This window comes from Eleutherodactylus coqui, chromosome 10 (genome assembly GCF_035609145.1).
Source record: "Eleutherodactylus coqui strain aEleCoq1 chromosome 10, aEleCoq1.hap1, whole genome shotgun sequence".
In the NCBI taxonomy this organism is placed as follows: Eukaryota; Metazoa; Chordata; class Amphibia; order Anura; family Eleutherodactylidae; genus Eleutherodactylus; species Eleutherodactylus coqui.
In genome coordinates this window covers 102,109,538-102,132,451 of record NC_089846.1, presented here as the reverse complement: position 1 = coordinate 102,132,451, position 22,914 = coordinate 102,109,538, and the positions used below count along the sequence as shown (strand labels likewise).

The following is a 22,914-nucleotide window of genomic DNA, read 5'->3' as shown; positions in this document are numbered from 1 at the left end:
CCCCAGTAACAATTCTGAAGCAGCAGTATAGCGGGAGCGCAGTCTTCGTTCCATGTAAGCAATAGTAGCACTCAAGACAGGCCCCAGTAACAATTCTGAAGCAGCAGTATAGCGGGAGCGCAGTCTTCGTTCCATGTAAGCAATAGTAGCACTCAAGACAGGCCCCAGTAACAATTCTGAAGCAGCAGTATAGCGGGAGCGCAGTCTTCGTTCCATGTAAGCAATAGTAGCACTCAAGACAGGCCCCAGTAACAATTCTGAAGCAGCAGTATAGTGGGAGCGCAGTCTTCGTTCCATGTAAGCAATAGTAGCACTCAAGACAGGCCCCAGTAACAATTCCGAAGCAGCAGTAAAAATTGGTTCAAGTTAAAGTTCCAACGCTTTTAAGCTAATTGAAACTTATAAAAATTGTTCTGAAAAATTATTTGAGTGAGCCTTGTGGCCCTAAGAAAAATTGCCCATTCAGCGTGATTACGTGAGGTTTCAGGAGGAGGAGCAGGAGGAGGAGGAGGAGGAATATTAGACACAGATTGATGAAGCAGAAATGTCCCCGTTTTGGATGGTGAGAGAGAACGTAGCTTCCATCCGCGGGTGCAGCCTACGTATTGCTTAGGTATCGCTGCTGTCCGCTGGTGGAGAACAGAAGTCTGGGGAAATCCAGCCTTTGTTCATCTTGATGAGTGTTAGCCTGTCGGCACTGTCGGTTGACAAGCGGCTACGCTTATCTGTGATGATTCCCCCAGCCGCACTAAACACCCTTTCCGACAAGACGCTAGCCGCAGGACAAGCAAGCACCTCAAGGGCATACAGGGCTAGTTCAGGCCACGTGTCCAGCTTCGACACCCAGTAGTTGTAGGGGGCAGAGGCGTCACCAAGGATGGTCGTGCGATCCGCTACGTACTCCCTCACCATCCTTTTGCAGTGCTCCCGCCGACTCAGCCGTGACTGGGGAGCGGTGACACAGTCTTGGTGGGGAGCCATAAAGCTGGCCAGGCCCTTAAAGACTGTTGCACTGCCTGGGATGTACATGCTGCTCGATCTACGCACATCCCCTGCAACATGGCCCTCGGAACTGCGCCTTCTGCCACTAGCGCTGTCGGCTGGGAATTTTACCATCAGCTTGTCCGCAAGGGTCCTGTGGTATAGCAACACTCTCGAACCCCTTTCCTCTTCGGGAATCAGAGTGGGCAGGTTCTCCTTATACCGTGGATCGAGCAGTGTGTACACCCAGTAATCCGTCGTGGCCAGAATGCGTGCAACGCGAGGGTCACGAGAAAGGCATCCTAACATGAAGTCAGCCATGTGTGCCAGGGTACCAGTACGCAACACATGGCTGTCCTCACTAGGAAGATCACTTTCAGGATCCTCCTCCTCCTCCTCCTCCTCAGGCCATACACGCTGAAAGGATGACAGGCAATCAGCCGGTGTACCGTCAGCAGCGGGCCAAGCTGTCTCTTCCCCCTCCTCCTCATCCTCCTCATGCTCCTCCTCCTCCTCCTGTACGCGCTGAGAAATAGACAGGAGGGTGCCCTGACTATCCAGCGGCATACTGTCTTCCCCCGCCCCCGTTTCCGAGCGCAAAGCAGCTGCCTTTATGGTTTGCAGGGAATGTCTCAAGATGCATAGCAGAGGAATGGTGACGCTAATGATTGTAGCATCGCCGCTCACCACCTGGGTAGACTCCTCAAAATTACCAAGGACATGGCAGATGTCTGCCAACCAGGCCCACTCTTCTGAAAGGAATTGAGGAGGCTGACTCCCACTGCGCCGCCCATGTTGGAGTTGGTGTTCGACTATAGCTCTACGTTGTTCATAGAGCCTGGCCAACATGTGGAGCGTAGAGTTCCACCGTGTGGGCACGTCGCACAGCAGTCGGTGCACTGGCAGCTTAAAGTGATGTTGCAGGGTGCGCAGGGTGGCAGCGTCCGTGTGGGACTTGCGGAAATGTGCGCAGAGCCGGCGCGCCTTTACGAGCAGGTCTGACAAGCGTGGGTAGCTTTTCAGAAAGCGCTGAACCACCAAATTAAAGACGTGGGCCAGGCATGGCACGTGCGTGAGGCTGCCAAGCTGCAGAGCCGCCACCAGGTTACGGCCGTTGTCACACACGACCATGCCCGGTTGGAGGCTCAGCGGCGCAAGCCAGCGGTCGGTCTGCTGTGTCAGACCCTGCAGCAGTTCGTGGGCCGTGTGCCTCTTATCGCCTAAGCTGAGTAGTTTCAGCACGGCCTGCTGACGCTTGCCCACCGCTGTGCTGCCACACCGCGCGACACCGACTGCTGGCGACATGCTGCTGCTAACACATCTTGATTGCGAGACAGAGGAGGAGGAGGAGGAGGAGGAGGAGGGTGCTTTAGTGGAGGAAGCATACACCTCCGCAGATACCACCACCGAGCTGGGGCCCGCAATTCTGGGGGTGGGTAGGACGTGAGCGGTCCCAGGCTCTGACTCTGTCCCAGCCTCCACTAAATTCACCCAATGTGCCGTCAGGGAGATGTAGTGGCCCTGCCCGCCTGTGCTTGTCCACGTGTCCGTAGTTAAGTGGACCGTGGCAGTAACCGCGTTGGTGAGGGCGCGTACAATGTTGCGGGAGACGTGGTCGTGCAGGGCTGGGACGGCACATCGGGAAAAGTAGTGGCGACTGGGAACTGAGTAGCGCGGGGCCGCCGCCTCCATGATACTTTTGAAGGACTCCGTTTCCACAACCCTATACGGCAGCATCTCAAGGCTGATGAATTTTGCGATGCGGACGGTTAACGTTTGAGGGTGCGGGTGCGTGGCGGCATACTTGCGCTTGCGCTCCAACAGTTGCGCTAGCGACGGCTGGACTGTGCGGTGCGAGACATTGGTGGATGGGGCCGAAGACAGCGGAGGTGAGGGTGTGGGTGCAGGCCAGGAGACGGTCGTGCCTGTGTCCTGAGAGGGGGGTTGCATCTCAGTGGCAGGTTGGGGCACAGGGGGAGAGGCAGGGGTGCAAACCGGAGGCGGTGAACGGCCTTCGTCCCACCTTGTGGGGTGCTTGGCCATCATATGCCTGCGCATGGTGGTGGTGGTGAGGCTGTTGGTGTTGGCTCCCCGGCTGAGCTTTGCGCAACAAAGGTTGCACACCACTGTTCGTCGGTCGTCAGGCGTCTCTGTGAAAAACTGCCAGACCTTAGAGCACCTCGGCCTCTGCAGGGTGGCATGGCGCGAGGGGGCGCTTTGGGAAACACTTGGTGGATTATTCGGTCTGGCCCTGCCTCTACCCCTGGCCCTGGCCACCGCACTGCCTCTTGCAACCTGCCCTGCTGATGCCCTTGACTCCCCCTCTGAAGACCTGTCCTCCTGAGTAAGCGTTGCACACCAGGTGGGGTCAGTCACCTCATCGTCCTGCTGCTCTTCCTCCGAATCCTCTGTGCGCTGCTCCCTCGGACTTACTGCCCTTACTACTACCTCACTGCAAGACAACTGTGTATGATCGTCATCGTCCTCCTCACCCACAGAAAGTTGTTGAGACAGTTGGCGGAAGTCCCCAGCCTCATCCCCCGGACCCCGGGAACTTTCGAATGGTTGGGCATCAGTGACTATAAACTCCTCTGGTGGGAGAGGAACCGCTGCTGCCCAATCTGAGCAGGGGCCCGAGAACAGTTCCTGGGAGTGTTCCCGCTCCTGAGCAGGTGTCATTGTAGTGGAGTGAGGAGGCTGGGAGGAAGGAGGAGCAGCAGACAGAGGATTCGGATTTGCAGCAGTGGACGGCGCAGAACTGCGTGTTGACGATAGGTTGCTCGAAGCACTTTCTGCCATCCAGGACAGGACCTGCTCACACTGCTCATTTTCTAATAACCGTCTCCCGCGTGGACCCATTAATTGGGCGATGAATGTGGGGACGCCAGAAACGTGCCTCTCTCCTAATCGCGCAGCAGTCGGCTGCGACACACCGGGATCAGGAGCTCGGGCTGTGCCCACACCCTGACTTGGCCCTCCGCGTCCTCGGCCGCGTCCACGTCCTCTAGGCCTACCCCTACCCCTCAGCATGCTGTATTACCAGTGATTTGATTTAACAGGCAGGAAATAAATTGGCGCAAGACTGCAGGCCAAATATAATTTTTGCCCTTTTGGGAAAACGAAAGGCCCCACTGCCTCTAGTGAATGAATAATCTAAGTTTAATAACTGTGCTGTGTCCCTGCTTATGTGTCACAGAACGTGAGGGTAGCAGAGTTATTATAACTCTGGCAGAGCAGGTATTTTTTTTCCCAATTAAGGAAAGCAAATGGCGAAGCCAGCAGTAAAGCGTAGCTGGGTGCGTATGATTTAGCAATGTTTTTCACGCAGCTCACACGTGTCCACAGGCGTTAGGACGGACAGAGGCTGGACAAATAGATTTGTTTTCAGTTTTTTCCCACAAACAGGCAGCACTGCGTATATTCAATGAACATGAGAAGTTTAATAACTGTGCTGTGTCCCTGCTTATGTGTCACAGAACGTGAGGGTAGCAGAGTTATTATAACTCTGGCAGAGCAGGTATTTTTTTTCCCAATTAAGGAAAGCAAATGGCGAAGCCAGCAGTAAAGCGTAGCTGGGTGCGTATGATTTAGCAATGTTTTTCACGCAGCTCACACGTCTCCACAGGCGTTAGGACGGACAGAGGCTGGACAAATAGATTTGTTTTCAGTTTTTTCCCACAAACAGGCAGCACTGCGTATATTCAATGAACATGAGAAGTTTAATAACTGTGCTGTGTCCCTGCTTATGTGTCACAGAACGTGAGGGTAGCAGAGTTATTATAACTCTGGCAGAGCAGGTATTTTTTTTCCCAATTAAGGAAAGCAAATGGCGAAGCCAGCAGTGAAGCGTAGCTGGGTGCGTATGATTTAGCAATGTTTTTCACGCAGCTCACACGTGTCCACAGGCGTTAGGACGGACAGAGGCTGGACAAATAGATTTGTTTTCAGTTTTTTCCCACAAACAGGCAGCACTGCGTATATTCAATGAACATGAGAAGTTTAATAACTGTGCTGTGTCCCTGCTTATGTGTCACAGAACGTGAGGGTAGCAGAGTTATTATAACTCTGGCAGAGCAGGTATTTTTTTTCCCAATTAAGGAAAGCAAATGGCGAAGCCAGCAGTGAAGCGTAGCTGGGTGCGTATGATTTAGCAATGTTTTTCACGCAGCTCACACGTGTCCACAGGCGTTAGGACGGACAGAGGCTGGACAAATAGATTTGTTTTCAGTTTTTTCCCACCAACAGGCAGCACTGCGTATATTCTATGAATAATAACTGTGTTGTGGCCCTGCCTATACAATTCTTTCCCTGCAGTATCAATGGAGGGTGGAATGCTCTGCAGAGGCGATTTTGAGAAGCCCAAAAAAAATGCAGCACAGCTAACAGCAGCCTGGACAGTACTGCACACGGATAAATATGGCCCTAGAAAGGACCGTTGAGGTTCTTGAAGGCTACACTCACTCCTAACACTCTCCCTGCTATGCAGCACTTCTGTCCCTAATGCCAGGTGCAACGGTCTGCAGAGGCGATTTTGAGAAAAAAAAAAATGCCACTGCTAACAGCAGCCAACACACAGCTATCAGTGGCCCTAATAAGGACCTTTGGGGGGTCTTGAAGCCTACACTAACTACCAATTCTTTCCCTACAGCAGCTCCGGTATAAACAGCACTGTCCCTCATCTAACTCACACCGCATCTGAGGCGAGCCGCGGGAGGGGCCGACTTTTATATTAGGCGAACACCTGATCTCGCCAGCCACTCACAGCAGGGGGGTGGTATAGGGCTTAAACGTTGCAGGGGGAAGTTGTAATGCCTTCCCTGTCTTTCAATTGGCCAGAAAAGCGCGCTAACGTCTCAGGGAAGGAAGTGAAAGTAACCAGAACACCGCATGGTGTTCGTTACGAATAACGAACATCCCGAACACCCTAATATTCGCACGAATATCAAGCTCGGACGAACGCGTTCGCTCATCTCTAGTCATGTCCTATCTTTTAACACTGTAAGGGCTCCCACCCACTGGTGTTTTTTTCTCCACTGCGATGCGATTCTAAAGTTAAAGTCTCACATCGCAGTGCGAGAAAAACGCAGGCAGATATCCCACAATCGCTGGGATATCGCTGCAACATCGCCAGTCTTTTCAATGGGGCCAACGGCAGCAGCGCTAGCCCCATTGAAAAGATATGGAGAATGCCGCGGACTTCTGCCACAGCGGTGACCGCGGGGATGAAGGAACCCTCTGTCACAGCTGTGGCAGAAGTCCGCGTCATGCTATCCCATTGCTTTCAATGGGATCGGCACTGCTGCTGATCCCATTGAAAGCAGTGGTTTCTGACAAGCCCTGCAGAATGATTATCGGAGAAGAGCTTGAAATATAAGCCCTTCCCCGATAATCATAAAAAAGTGGTTAAAAAAATAATAAAAAAGTTACTCACCTCTCCTGCTGTCAGCTGCGTCCTCCGGCTGGCTCCCCGACACTGCTGTCCAGCACTTTCAGCAGACGGGGATTTAAAAATCCCTGCCTACTGAAAGGGCTGTGCAGATTGGCTGAGGGCTCAGCCAATAGCAGCTACTGCTTAGCTATTGGCTGAGCGCTCAGCCAATGACAGATAGCTCTTAGCTATTCATTCATGAATAGCTAAGATATTGCTATTCATGAATGAACAGCTAAGAGCTATCGGCCATTGGCTGAGCGCTCAGCCAATAGCTAAGCAGTAGCTGCTATTGGCTGAGCCCTCAGCCAATCCGCACAGCCCTTTCAGGAGGCGGGGATTTTTAAATCCCCGTCTGCTGAAAGAGCTCAGTAGCAGTGTCGGGGAGCCAGCCGGAGGACGCGGCTGACAGCAGAAGAGGTGAGTAACTTTTTTATTATTTTTTTAACCACTTTTTTATGATTATCGGGGAAGGGCTTATATTTTAAGCCCTTCTCTAATAATCATTCTGCAGGGTTTGTCAGAAACCACTGCTTTCAATGGGATCAGCAGCAGTGCCGATCCCATTGAAAGCAATGGAATAGCATGTCACAGCTGTGGCAGAAGTCCGCGGCATTCTCCATATCTTTTCAATGGGGCTAGCGCTGCTGCTGCCGGCCCCACTGAAAAGACTGTCGCAGCGATATCGCAGTGATTTTCTCGCACTGCTCTGCGAGAGTTTTCACTTACTCTCGCAACGCAGTGGAGAAAAAAACGCTAGTGGGTAGGAGCCCTAAGGAAAAATTGCGATTTTGAGTGCAATTTTGTTCTCATGTCTAATAATCGCCCATGTAAATGAATGCATTGGAATCCAATCACTAATTGATGCAAGAAAACGCTCGCCTGAATGAGGCCTTAAACAGCAGTTGTTCAGTCCTTCTCATGCACTTATACAGCAAATGTGAACGATGTGCAATGTATCTAGCTGTCTACACAGACTACAGAAGCGAACTCTGATGTCAATCGATCGTTCAGTCATTCATCACCTATCTTTGGTGTGCAAAACGCAGAAGCCTCCATGGACTCCTATGAGAGATTATGCGAATCGGACAGCAAAGGGAGATGAAGAAATTTTTCCACAGTGGGGAGAGAGAGAGATGAAGGGCAGCCCTGGGGGAACATCGCCGGGCACTACCTTCTTCTCAGCAGGGTTGGAGGGATTCCCCAGCACCGGGAAGAAAGGCGTTTCATGGCAAGGGAGAAGGAGGAATTCCCCCACAGTGGAGAGAGAGGGGTTCACTGCTATGGGGGGAATTCCTTCTTCTCCCCTGCAGTGGAAGCACTCTCTACCTTGTAGGGAAATCCCTCCTTTCCTGCTGAGATAAAAGCAGGCCGCATTTTTTTTTGTGTGGCTAACCTCTGCGCGATTTTGATGCCCGTGTGATTAAGCCTTCAGTTGGATTTATTTGGGTGATGCATATTGTCTCTTCCAGGAAATATTCAGTAGAACTCTTTTCTCCCGTATACATAACAAATCATTAACTATATACAGGGGAGTAACGAAAGGCTTGGGGGCCCTGATGCAAAACGTGAGCTTCTATCTGTTTCTGTACCCGTACCCATACCTAAACCATGCTGCACAGAGACATAACTTGAAGCTTCTGGGCCCCAATGCAAAACCTGTAACAGGGCCCCCAACTATAATGCTTTACTCATAGTACTGCGCTCCCTATATGGAGAAGAGAGGTCTTATGGGCCCCCTAAGGCTCCTGGGCCCGGGTGCAACCGCATCCCCTGCACCCTCTATAGTTACGCCCCTGACTATATATAAGTTTATTATCTTATACAACCATTGATGTTTGTTGCCTTTTTGCTGTACCAATTCTTAGTCTTTAGTCGAAGGCTTTTAATATGATGCAACTGTACAAGTATCACTGTTGCCATCTTGGAGCACTGACAATATGTGAATATCTTCTATTACAGGAGGGTGAGTCCGATAGCGGTATGGTGCTTTCCTCCGTGGAAATGAAGTATCTGAAGCGACAAGAGACCCGATCGTGGCCTTTTGGAATAATTGCTAATGCGTAAGTGGAAAGTTATTATATGAGTTTAATCCATGTGTGTAAAGCAGATTTTCTATTCTATCATAAAACATTTGTAACATCTCACGGTCAAACACATTACATTGTATGTTACCTCTTGAGCATCATTTTACAGGTCTTGCACATATATCTGCCCCATGTCATTTTTTTAAAAGACCGATGAGTAGACAGGAGACCATTACTGTATTGTCCTTATGCTATATTCACACATACTGTAATTTTCTTCTAAAAACCATGCAGCAATCTGCTTCTGCATCTAGTGGATCGCTGGCACCAGGAAGAAGGAGAAGCTGAGCTCTGTGATAGTGAAAGGTCCTGGCAGGGCAATGTGTTGAAGGCGCAGCAGCATGCACTGTGCTATATGTAGCATATGTACAATGTAATCTGCTCACTGAACAGTTGGATCTTACATACAGACTTGTGTAAAATCTGATTGCTCAATGAGAAAATTATTTGTACTCACACTGGATGTAAATGTGTGTAGTGTGTACTCTGTCAGGACCTTCTAGCCATGACCCCCTCCCCCTTCATGATGGGCGCAGATGTTGCCAGGACACTTTAGGATATGTTCACATGGCAGAAAAATGTATTTTTTCACATGGATTCCAGCTCTAAAAACCACAGCAGAAAACACTAGCTGAGCTGCGAATTATCTGCTGCTGCTAGGCAAATGTGTGGCCTTGGAAACGTATGTGGATTTAGCCCTTTGTAATGGACAAATCCGCATGTGGATGCTACACGTAAAAGGCATGAAATCCATATCAGGACGTGACATGTCACTTCTTTTTTTCCAAGTATAAAACAATTTGCGCCATAAAGACTACAGTTCTGTTTCCCATTAGACCAATGGGCTGTGGATTTGAATCTGCATGGATTCCGAATCGAATCCATGTCCAATTTTCCACCGTCTAAACAGGGCTCTAATGCTGTATATGTGACTGCAAGAAGATCAATCCTTCTTAGTAACTCCACTGCTACTGGTAAACTCATTTGAGGGGTGTCCATGATAAGGATGAGGCATTACTGATGGAAATATGGGGTACGGTGACAGACTTGTTGACTGGACATAGAATCCGGCACGGTGATAGATATTCTGGCTTTTATTCATTACTGTATCTGTACTGTAGTAATCCAATACTACCTATAAGATATACACAGTACAGGGTTTTTATTCTTCTTATGCCTTTAATTATACAGGGGTTGGACAAAACTATGGAAACATCATACGAAATGCATGGGATTTTAATTATTAGCACTGAGCTGCCCTTTTAACCCCTGCTTGGCCAAGAGCTTTCCCGCCAAACTTATGTTTACTTCACCTCTTGCCCTGCTCTGGGTGGTTTTAGGAGCCAGCGGGTAAAAACAGCTGAGTAGCTCAAACCCCTGACCAATGGAACCTTACTGCTCGGGCCGATGTTCACTTCCGACCGGCAACATCTCTGCCATATTACCTCCGCTTTAAATCAGTCTCAAATAGAGATGACCGAATATACTCGTTTCGGGTGTTTTTGCACTCGAGCACCGCTTTTTCCGAGTAACTGACTACTCAGACGAAAAGATTCGGGGGGCGCCGGGGGGTGTGGGGCGGCGTGGTGGAGCGGGGGGGGTAGCAGTGGGGAACAGGCTGGAGCTCTCTCTCCCCCCCCCCCCCCACTTCCCTCTGCAACCCCCCGCTCATCCACCGGCGCCCCCCGAATCTTTTCGTCCGAGTAGTCAGTTACTCGGAAAAAGCGGTGCTCGAGTGCAAAAACACCCGAAAAGAGTACGTTCGCTCATCTCTGGTCTCAACATGTCTTATTAAAATATGATTCGTAATCCCATGTGACTTAACACATGCATTTTGTATGGTGTTTCCATACTTTTGTCCACCCCCTGTAGATGCATCTTATAGTCCAAAAAATGCTATATATTGTATCACTGCCAAGCAATATCTTATTAATCACTGTGTCCAAATCTTGATGTTCCTCACTTCTAATGAAGTCTTAGCGATTAAATTAAAGTAACACTCCGGGAAAAACACATACATTTTGTTAAGGCCTGTAGGGGGCGGCGCGTGACACAAAGATTCGAAGAACAGCCAAGAGAGAATATAATCTGTCATGTGCTGCCTTGCTCATGGCCATCACTAAGCATGACACGGTGCATATAATCTGCCCGGAGTGTTATTTAGCACATCGGACTCAAATATATGCATTTTATGTGGGTTTTGTTTGAAAAACCCGTAAGCTAAAATAAATATATTCACAATCGGTCCAAAAGCTACAGCTAACGATAGCACTCAGTAGTCACGCAGTATAAGATACACCAGAGACATTTACCCTGGACACATTTCAGACATGGTCTCCGCTTGACAGTAGACGTTCTTGTAGATCATTACTTTGCTTTTTCAGACATAGAATATTGTGCGGATCAATCTCCTGCCAGATCCCACTGTTTTTATGACTTGTGGTGTTTTTGCTTTCTGAGCCCGGCAGACTAAGTAAGCATGAGATTGGAGAAATGAGGCTCCGGATTAAAAAAGCCCCGTACATGAATGCCAAGAGTATGCAAATAAGGCAGATGGAACTAATACCTCTGCAGCGCCACCTATTGGATGGCGGCATTCGTTCACATCAATGCCAGACCCTTTATACAGATCTTTATAACAATGATTGGGAATAGGAAACCAAGCCAGACTCCATACACAGACAGCCGTTTCGGGGTATTTGCCACTCATCAGTGTGCAGTAGGATTCTGGCTTAGCTGTTGAGGAGCCTGTGATGTGGGTCAGGAGATGCATCGTCTCTCCACAAGGAGAGCACCCAAAAGGGGTGTTGGGACACCTAGAAGGTGAGTGAGGAGACTTATAAGGCCATGCAAGCTTCTCTGGGGAATTTATGCAAATAAGGATGATGCTTTTTTCCTTTTTCCCCAACTAGTATATGGAGGCATACACTGATTCTATGTGAATATCTGCTAAAAAATATAGTTGCAACTAAATGGAAAATGTTCACTTATTGCCATGTATTAGTGAGTCATTGTTGCAGCTCTGAAGTGACAGTATAGTTCAGGACAGTCGGCCTTATAAGAGGTAGTGGTAAACTGGTCGGATGTCACTTGGCATTCAGTTGATATCTTCTTTATTTGCATAAATTACCCAGAGGAGCTTGCATGGCCTTATAAGTCTCCTCACTCACCTTCTAGGTGTCCCCACACCCCTTTTGGGTGCTTTCCTTGGGGAGAGACTATACCATCCCCTGACCCACTCGCCCCCTAGGTGTTTTCACACACTTTTTGGGTGCTCTCCCTAAGGTGACACGGCAGCTCTCCTTTCCCTGTGCAATTATGAAATGTTTCACGCTTCTCCTACTTTATTCTGTATGCATTTCTGCAACGCCATTGACTTTTATAGGGAAGTCTGTAAATGCACAGAAAAATAGAGCATGATGCCTTTTTTGCATAACTGAAATGCACAGAAAAATATGTGAATGTGAACAAACCCATTCAATGGGTTCTATTCTCTGCGTATTGTGTGCGCAAATACGCCCGTGTGAAGTGGGCCTTAGGCTTACATTCCTGCTCTACATAACTTGCATGTTTTAAATTGTGAATGCTCTGTAAAGACCTAGTAAAAATCAAAAATATACTAGCAATATGTGATAAAACTTCATAGAATTGCTCGATGCACCCTTTCTAAATGTCTAATTAGTTGAATGCAAACATCGTCATTTCATTATATTAAGGACCTGAAATAAATAATTAGCGCTCGATGCCTCAGTAGTTCCCAGATATTCCGGCAGCTCTTCTGTGTGGTCAGAACATTATGTAATTCCATCTCTATTATGTCACACTGGCTGATATCCAGCACACAATGATACTTGGCTGCCTTCCTACGGCTCTCCTGGCATATCCTATACCTGAGGATAGGAGCGCAGTAAAGGCTTGTGCGTCCTCCCAGCTTCCCGTAAAAATGTGTTTTATCATGGAGTGCACCAAATTATGCTTGAAAGTGATCTGGCCTCTTCCATGACTTTAGATTGAGTCTTTTCAAATCCTATCTCATGCCAGCTGAATGTCACAACATTAGGCTGCTTCCACGCCTGTGTCAGGGCTCAGTTCAGGCTTTATGTCTCACTGCTCTATTTTTAGGAAAGAAACGGATAGAAAACAATAAAACACTGAGCTGTTTTTCCCCATAGTATGTAAGGCTGAAAAAAGACATTTGTCCATCCAGCTCAGTCTATAAGTCTATGGGAGAGATCTCTGTATTGTCCCTGATATATTTATACATAGTTATTAGAGCGCCCCCTTGTTACAGTCGTGGGTATAAATAGATGATGGGAGAGATCTCTATATTGTCCCCTGATATATTATACATAGTTATTAGAGCGCCCCCTTGTTATAGTCCTAGGTATAAATAAATAATGGGAGAGGATCTCTGTATGGTCCCCTGATATATTTATACATAGTTATTAGAGCGCCAGCTTGTTACAGTCCTGGGGATAATAGATGATGAGAGAGATCTCTGTATTGTCCCCTGATATATTTATACATAGTTATTAGATCGCCCCTTGTTACAGTCCTGGGTATAAATAGATGATGAGAGAGATCTCAATATTGACCCGTGATATATTTATACATAGTTATTGGAGCGCCCCCTTGTTACAGTCCAGGGTATAAATAGATGATGGGAGAGATCTCTGTATTGTCCCCTGATATATTTATACATAGTTATTAGTGCACCCCCTTGTTATAGTCCTAGGTATAAATAAATGGTGGGGGAGATCTCTGTATTGTCCCCTGATATATTTATACATAGTTCATAGATCGCCCCTTGTTACAGTCCTGAGGATAATAGATGATGGGAGAGATCTCTGTATTGTCTCCTGATATATTTATACATAGTTATTAGAGTGCCCCCTTGTTACAGTCCTGGGTATAAATAGATGATGGAAGAGATCTCAATATTGACTCGTGATATATTTATACATAGTTATTAGAGCGCCCCCTTGTTACAGTCCTGGGTATAAATAGATGATGGGAGAGATCTCTGTACTATCTCCTGATATATCTATACATAGTTCTTAGTGCGCCCCCTTGTTATAGTCCTAGGTATAAATAAATGGTGGGAGAGATCTCTGTATTGTCCCCTGATATATTTATACATAGTTATTGGTGCGCCCCCTTGTTATAGTCCTAGGTATAAATAAATGATGGGAGAGGTCTCTGTATTGCCCCCTGATATATTTATACATAGTTATTAGATCACCCCTTGTTACAGTCCTGGGGATAATAGATGATGGGAGAGACCTCTGTATTGTCCCCTGATATATTTATACATAGTTATTAGAGCGCCCCCTTGTTACAGTCCTGGGTATAAATAGATGATGGGGGAGATCTCTGTATTGACCCGTGATATATTTATACATAGTTATTGGAGCGTCTGCTTGTTACAGTCCTGGGTATAAACAGATGATGGGAGAGATCTCTGTATTGTCCCCTGATATATCTATACATAGTTATTAGGGAGCCCCCTTGTCACAGTCCAGGGTATAAATAGATGATGTGAGAGATCTCTGTATTGTCCCCTGATATAGTTATACATAGTTATTAGAGTGCCCCCTTGTCACAGTCCTGGGTATAAATAAATGATGGGAGAGATCTCTGTATAGTCCCTAATATATTTATACATAGTTATTAGAGCGCCCCCTTGTTACAGTCCTGGGTATAAATAGATGATGGGAGAGATCTCTGTATTGTCCCCTGATATATCTATACATAGTTATTAGAGCGCCCCCTTGTTATAGTCCTGGGTATAAATAGATGATGGGAAAGATCTCTGTATTGTCCCTTATATATTTATACATAGTTATTAGAGCGCCCCCTTGTTATAGTCCGGGGTATAAATAGATGATAGGAGAGATCTCTGTATTGTCCCCTGATATATAATATTCCATGTGTGGTCTGACCAGTGACGTGTAAAGAGGAAGAACAATCTATCGTCATGTGATTTGAGTGGGGTTTCAAAAAAATAAAAAGGCTTCAGTTATCTTCAATTCCATCAGGGTTCCATTTTTTGGATGGAAAAATAGCTTTATCTTTTGTAATAACCCATGTATGATGAGTTTAAGGACTTCTTCAGGCAACTATGTTTTCTTAATGTTTTGCACATGTGAAAATCATACCACAAAACGTGACAAAATTGTTTGCTTTCATTAGCATGAATATTACTATGCCTTGTCCTATCTTTCCTGCACGTAGTTTTTCTACATGTGAGAGAAGATAGGGCAGAACCTATATTCCTGCCTTTTTTTTCACGTGCAATAGCATAAAGTTTGAACATTTAAAGAAAAAACTTTAGTCTAGTACATGCGCCAATATGTTCTGTAAGGGCGAACGTATTTGCACATGCGCTCGTCTGAAGATGTCCAAAACCCTAAAGCAGAGTACAATCACATTGAGATTTACTGTCTTAGAACCGTATTCAGTGCATTGGGTCAGTAAATACAGCTAGTTGCCTATTAACCAGAGCTTAAATAGGTGAACGGGGAGAGGGGTAAAAGGATTTGAGAAGGGGGTATGTGGGGTCGATACACAGCATAGCAATACAATGGTTAAAGTCAGCTTGTGATGGTTGGTGGTTTTTCAGTAGCTGTTAAGACTCGGTGGTCAAGGAGAGAAAGATATCTGGAGAGCAGAATTTCAAATGAGGGTCCCATAGTTTGTTTTTAAAGAGCTGAATGATTGGGTGGCTATAGCTGCTGCCTCCTCAGTCAGATATAATTGGTCCACCTTAATTAACCAGTTACGAATCGATTGGCACTGTGAGGTCTTCCAAAGAGGCGGTATCAATAATTTGACTCAAGAGTTTATTGATCAGGTTGGTAAGTTGAGGTGCTTTGGGGGTATACAATCACTTCATTGGCATATCTGGCTTGGGATTTGGGGAACAGAATCCCACAATGATTTAATAATGGGGCATTTGCACCAGATATGGATATACATGCCAGGGTTCCAGTTGCATCTCCAAGGGGTATTTGGGGTTGAAGCGTAATGAAGATGCGTTTGGCCTGGAGTTGCATACCATCTCAATATGATTTTGTACGAGTTTTCTTGGACTCTAATGCACTTTGAAGGGTTTATTTTATGCACTGCTGAATCTACCTCTCTAGTTAGACTCCCTCCATACACAGTTTGTAGGACTACAATACTTTGTTAGTTTCTAATAACTTTTTCTCTGTTCACAGAATGAAAGCAGTAAGCAAGAGCAAGGAGTCCGTATTGGGGGAGAATGAAAGAAATCATATAAAGTACCAGCCATCTACCCAAATAGAAGACGACCTCACACTCGAAGACCTCATTCTTATGCCCATGGATCTGACCCTTGAGTGTCACAGCCCGCCTCCAGATTATAATTCTGTCATTCATTATTCATCTCCTCCAGTGTAGCATCGGTGGCCATGACCTAAATAATGCTGGTCCAACTAACAGCTTCTTTAGTAATGCAGCCTTATTTAAGAGACATTTAACAGATCCATGACTGTTTCACCAGTTTATAGGAAAATCTTTTCAGGTCGCCTCGAATAACGCAGGAGAAATCCTGACGAGTGGTATATCAGCCTATATTACTGAGGCACCAGCACCAATGGACATCTGATAATTTATTAAAGTGCAGGATTTAAGTACATGAACAGGATTAGGATTTCTATGTACCCGTCCGTACTTTCCTGTATTCCATTTTCTATCATTTACACTCGTATTTGTGTCATTTGGGACATATCAGTCACACGTTAATTGGAAGTTTTGAAGCTACACCAAAGTTAGGCTTTCTTTCTAGGGAAGGCAATAAGTGTATGTAATAACTTCAATAGCTATCAATACTCAACAGGGATCTTTTCATCTCACCGACGTGAGGATTTGGGTTACAAACTTTATATATTTTTACATTATTTCTTGTGTTTTTCATGTCATAATGAAAAGCGTTAAAACTAGTGGCATGTAGGAGACCAGAAGCATTAACCCTTTCCAATCCACTGTCTGATGTCTAAAGACATTCTGATTGAAGGCTATACAGCTCCGATGTTGGAAGACGTCCGGCAGGGTATTCTTACTGTATATTACTGGCCACTCTGTTGTCGGGGGCCTCTCCAGCATGTCACATACCGCAGTACTGCCTCTAGCCAGCAGATGGCACCATTGTATAATGGCAGAAAGAGAAAGCCCACTAGGAAACCCTGAATCTAAAATTGGATTGCAAAGGGTTAATTGAAGCTCTTGATCCCTAATGCAAAATCTGTAACATTGTACAATATTGATGTCTTCTTATATGACAGAGGGTCATTAAACACCCTTAGGCACCAATGCTACCTCTGCCCCCCTGTAGCTACACCTCTGTAGGAAACTGTATGCATTGATAAATATTGTCTGAACCAAGTGTCGCTGACATGAAAATGATAGTAATCTAAGCCTTATGTTGGCTCAATGTTTGCTTAGTCTGATTCAACATTTGATGTGAATATGCATATTATAGATTAAGCAATTGTAAATTTAACTTTACTGGTTATATATTATCGGGTTTCCTCATAATTAACTTGGTTTTATATGAATATGTAGATTTCCACACCTGCCACTCATTTTAGTATGGAAGCATATAGAATTAGACATATCACATCCCTACTGAAACTGCAAATGGTTCTCTAACCCCAGACCACAATTAATGTGTTTCTTTGATGGAACATCCTATTCTTTCGTCAAAAAGGTTAAAGGGGACTCAGAGGCGTAACTTGAAGCTCCTGGGCTCCAATGCAAAACCTGTAACAGGGCCCTCAACTATAATGCTTTATTCATAGTACTGGGCTCCCTATATGGAGAAGAGAGGCCTTATGGGCCCCCTAAGGCTCCTGGGCCCGGGTGCAACCGCATCCCCTGCATCCTCTATAGTTACGCCCCTGAAAGGGGTTGTGTGTTTTACACAATCCTCTTTTGTTAATAGGTTGTGTGGAAAATAAGCTAAACACAGGATAACTCAATACTGGAACCTTAGTGATCAGGTGTGATTAAGAGGAACCTGGCAGCAAGTAAAATGCAGCACCACCACAGGGAAAGTAAAGCATTACACAATGCCCATTGAAATCAATGGACTGTTAATGTAACCTCTGGATGTGCCGAGTCCTCCAGAGTGAGAGACGCTCTTTTGAAACTAACATTCTCTTCAATATCCAGAACAGGGACTTAGAATTCTTGATAGGTTGATGATGACCATTATTTTTCTACAATTATGACAAAATGTAACCTGAAGGGGTTGTGTTACCATCAAAATGTTATGTAGCAATTAGAGATGAGCGAGTATACTCGCTAAGGCTAACTACTCGAGTGAGTAGTGCCTTAGCCGAGTATCTCCTCGCTCGTCTCTAAAGATTCGGGGGGCGGGGAGTGGCGGGGGAGAGCGGGGAGGAACGGAGGGGAGATCTCTCTCTCCCCCCCACTCACCGCCGCAACTCACCTGTCACCCGCGCCGGCCCCCGAATCTTTAGAGACGAGCGGGAGGATACTCGGCTAAGGCACTACTCACTCGAGTAATGTGCCTTAGCGAGTATGCTCGCTCATCTCTAGTAGCAATGAAAAAGAAACATTGTAACTTGTGCATTTCAGCTCTTGAGACAACTCAGGCGACCAGGAATACTACTTGGTGCTTTCTGCTGTTTTATTTCCCATTGATTTATTGTATCTGATGGAATAATATGTTGCCTCGAAGTATTATAAGTGGCTTTGTATATTTACTAATATGCTTTTGTTCCTAAGTTAATTCTTTCTCTGCCCTCCTCTTGTATTGTACAGTATAAAGTTTATATAACAAATATTTTTTAATCTAACCTTCTGGTTATATATGAGAACACAACATTGCTGGCTAACTCTTCGTGCCTGCGGGGCAAGGCCTGATTTTTTTTTTCTTTTCATGGACATTAAATTTCGGTTTCTGCTTGATAACACACACTAGCTTCATGCTATGTCGTATTATAACAAACTGCCTTAACTGCATATCAGTATAGGGAAACAAACCGCCCGAGGCAAAGGAGATCGCCGGCCTCGCACAGGGTTGTGCTTATGTTTTGTGAATCCTAATCACTGTATGTCATAAAGCGTAATATTATTTTGTGAAATGTTGAATTGTTTTAGAGACGTCAACAACACTTTGCATTGCATTGTTGAATCGGGGATTCACATTGTTTGCAATTTAACATATTAAACGCCAACCAGAAGTACTGGGCACTGAACTGAAACGTATGGTCAAAGAAGTGGGTCAATGCTTATGCCATGTTATTTTCAAGTCCTTCTTCCCTTTTCTGATACTTTAATATACCCCTATATACTTTCTCTTGCACTTTATTCACATACACACTTTAACTGATGTCCTAGCATTAACCCTTTCCAATCCACTGTCTGACGTCTTCAGACATTCTGATTTTAGGCTGTACAGCTCCGATGTCGGAGGACGTCCAGCAGGGTATTCTTACTGTATATTACTGGCCGTTCTGTTGTCAGGGGCCTCTCCAGCATGTCCTATACCGCAGTACTGGCTCTAGCCAGCAGATGGTGCTATTGTATAATGGCAGAAAGAGAAAAACCCCTAGGAAACCCTGAATCCAAGATTGGATTGCAAAGGGTTAAAGTGACTCTGTCACCAAATTTGAGGCCACTAGACCACCAACATGTGCAGTTGGGGGTTAGGTTTCTAAAGATACCCTTGTAAAAACTGACCATTTGGGGATTGAATAAAAAAAGTAATTTGAACTTACTGGAGATGAGTCATTTTGTGTGGCCCTGGGTGTAGTACACCTTATTGGGAATGAGACGCAATACCAGACATGACCAATGGACAGGAGTATTTTCTATTTGAGGAACAAAGAGGGCTGTTTTTCATATTGTAGATATCCCTTTTGTATGGATTTTGTAAGATATATATATTTTATGCTAATTATCCATTATAAGTCAGATTTGGATGAATGACACTTTTTCCATATTCAATTCATGCACGCTTCCTTTACATTGAAATGAATGGGACCGGTGGTATATTGCAAGTAAAATGGGGTCCAGACCTTCATAAGATTGGAGGGGGTGCCATGTGTTTTTTTACATTGCATCATTAGAATAACTGTATCTGAAGTAATGGAGGATTTCAGATTTGACAAGTAAGAAATAATGTAAAAACTATCAAATTAAGTTCTCCAATAACGGAATAGTAGCTAAAAGAAGCAATGTGAACCTGGGTGACCAGCGGGAGACTATTCTTTACTCTTATTGCTGGATTTTTTTCCTTTAACATGCAATTTAGAGAAAGACACATCAGTTGGAGCCTGCAGGAAAATAATGGGAAATGGCATTTATTCACATATAAAAGAATATCTGACCTGATCTTCATCAATGATGCATTTCACAAAGAAGAAGCGCTTCTCTGAATGTCATTTTGCCTCTTGAAGATGCAGTGCATGTTTTCATCATCATTATAATTCTTTCCTCCTGGTGCATATCATCATACTCTTCAATAGAACAGTATAGCAATATTCATTTGGGGGTGAAGATCACTTGTCTGTTTTGTGTAACTTCTCAGGGAGTCTTAAAATAGTTGATTTTGGTTGGTCTTATAGAAGAACGTTGGGAGAGCTCAGAGCGTTATCTGATGAGAGGTGAAAAAAGTGACAGGATGTAATTCCTACTAATGCTCTAAGCCTTCCTGCTAATGATAAGCAGATTGGGCTTCTCTTTTTTTTATTGTAACTTACCTATGAATAGAAATGTATGTATTACCCAAATGTTCACTATACCATTTACACATTAAAGGGGTTTCCAGGCTTGGCAAAAACAGAAAGTCAGTTAGATAGAAGTTGAAATAATAATGATTACTGTTCTGTGTCACACGCAGATCTTTCTTTGCTGGACTGTAGTGATGACACGTTGTTTCCTCTTGACCTGTGATCAGGGTAGTCAGTCTTTGGCCATAGGACTGACTGATATCACTTTCAATTAATTTTTTTTTCAAAGTTCGGAATACATTTTTGGCACAGCTATATGTCCATAGCTCGAGTATCATGGATCCTAAACAGAGATGAGCGAGCATACTCGCTAAGGACAATTACTCGATCGAGCATTGCCCTTAGTGAGTACCTGCCCGCTTGGAAGAAAAGATTCGGCTGCCGGCGGCGGGCGGGGAGGAACGGAGGGGAGATTTCTCTCTCCCTCTCTCCCTCCCCTGCTCCCCACCCCCACCCCCCTGCTCACTGCCGCAACTCACCTCTCACCCGCGCCGGCAGCCGAACATTTTCTTTCGAGCGGGGAGATACTCACTAAGGACAATGCTCGATCGAGCAATTGTCCTTAGCAAGTATGCTCGCTCATCTCTAGTCCTAAACATATGTATCGTAGTTCCAAAATTGATACTACACAAATTCTGCACCAGTCCATTCAAATACATGGAGCAGTGATGTGCATGTGTAGTCATCACTGCATTCATTTGGGGACACTCTGAACCCAATTTTCCGTATAAGTAGAGGTTCCTGACCCCCAATGATCAGCAAGCTATTCTGCATTCTAACTTGCTTTTCCAGGACAACCCCTTTAACCAGCAATTCGAGAAAGTTTTCCAAAGGTATGCAAAACTGCACTTCACCAGTAATCACAACTTTTTCTGCCTGCTTTAATGCCAATTTAAGAGGGGCATAAGATGACTGACCTGGACTTTCGGTAGATGGTAAGACCTGGATATACCATAGAACCCTATAGTGAACCATGGGGGTTGTTATTACATCATATTGCAGCTATCCTAAAGTGAACTCAGAATACATTGTAGCTCTATAGTACATAGGTCTATATTAGGGTGGTTTCATATCTGCATTGGAATCTCCGGTCGGAGGTTTCATCACAGATCTGGCATATACAGCGCTTTTTCTTACGGCAAAAAGCCAGGCAGCTGAGCAGAAAGTGGACGGACCGCATTATAGTCAATGGGGTCCATTCGGCGCTGTCATAAGATAGAGCCATTCGGCCAGGGGATTCCACTTTCCTGCTCCCCGAACCGATCAAGAAACTGGAACCCCCAACACAGACGTGAAACCACCCTTAAGATCCTACAACACGAAGCATGAAAGAAAGCACAAACTTTAAGATGAAACAAGGGAGAAAAGAGCAGGGACTGAAGGTTGTGAATTATATGCTATGTGTATCTGGAGTGGGGAGACTTGTGTAGGGACAGAATTGAACATCTACACAGTTGACTTCCCCATAGTTTCTATGACACTGCTGGCTACCCATATTCTATAATACGCCTAAAATCAATGCAAATGCTGATTGAGCCTCCAGTCTATAAATCACCATTTTTTTTAGTTATGCCCGCATACAATTAAATGAAGTGATTGGCTTTACTTCCACGTTTGGACTCATAATCCAGTGAGGAACTTCATAGCCACAGAAATACTACTATGAGTAAAACTACCTATCCGCACATAAAATAATTTATAAGAATATTATTTTAGTATTTAGCATCTTTTTGGCAGATGTAAGTTGACATTTTTGACAAAGTCTGTAAAGCTGTAAGACATGTATATTGTCAAGAGAGAAAGATGCCAATATATATGTTTTTTTTTACTGTTTATGTAACCAATGCAACTGAGTTTTAAATGTAACACTAACTCTTTCCACAGGGTTGTTCATAATGTGATGAAGTGTAACCTACATATAAGATATATTCTAGAATTACAACTATATACACACAGCAAATCATTCCAAATATATCGATCACTGTGGAATACTCGTATGTGAAACTCTTTTGTGATTGGGGCTTGTGTCCTGATATTTGTTGGCCCCTAAACACCTGGAGTAAAGAATGTATGCACTGAAACTTTGTAAGCTTTCTTATGTAGTCTTATAAATGTATTTTATGTATTAACCGGAAAAAATAAAGAGTATATATTTATACAAATTTGATTTAGGATTTATTCTGTGTTTTTCTGTGAGATGTGTCAGAGTCTTTTTTTTTTATGGAACTTTTATTAAGTATTTTCATATAATACAATACAGATAAAAAGAGGGAAGAAACAGCAGCAGTATTTCATAAACTCTAGTCGGCCGGTCTCTTGCACTCCTTCCATCTCTTATTGTTGCAGATGCCCTTTTATTCTTTTCCACCTAAGTTTCCCCCTTCTCTCCTTCCACAAAACAGAATTCACGATTCCCCATCTAGAAAATCGCGGTAACTAAATAAAAAAACAAGAATTCTACCCATGACATGACTGTTGTCACAGGTGGCACTCTGAGATTCTGTACCTAATGAAGAGTAAGAAAGGAGAGGCCTCCAAATTTCCCAATAGCAGAGGAGCTACTCAGGTGCGCCCAATGCAGTATTAGGGCAATCAACTCATCGACCCCATATCCTATCAAATTTGGCAGGGCAAT

The 22,914-nt window shown here is 44.9% G+C and overlaps 1 protein-coding gene across 1 annotated transcript in view; it reads left to right on the top strand.

Annotated features, from left to right (window-relative positions):
* The window catches only part of LOC136580796 (vascular endothelial growth factor receptor kdr-like), a 203,148-nt gene extending 185,314 nt beyond the window's left edge, over nt 1-17,834 (top strand). The window contains exons 29-30 of the mRNA XM_066581654.1: nt 8,372-8,472; nt 15,717-17,834. Of these exons, the coding sequence (XP_066437751.1) occupies nt 8,372-8,472; nt 15,717-15,918 (303 nt within the window). The 3' untranslated portion in view covers nt 15,919-17,834. The remainder of the gene's footprint in view (nt 1-8,371; nt 8,473-15,716) is intronic.
* Nucleotides 17,835-22,914: the final 5,080 nt, after the last annotated feature.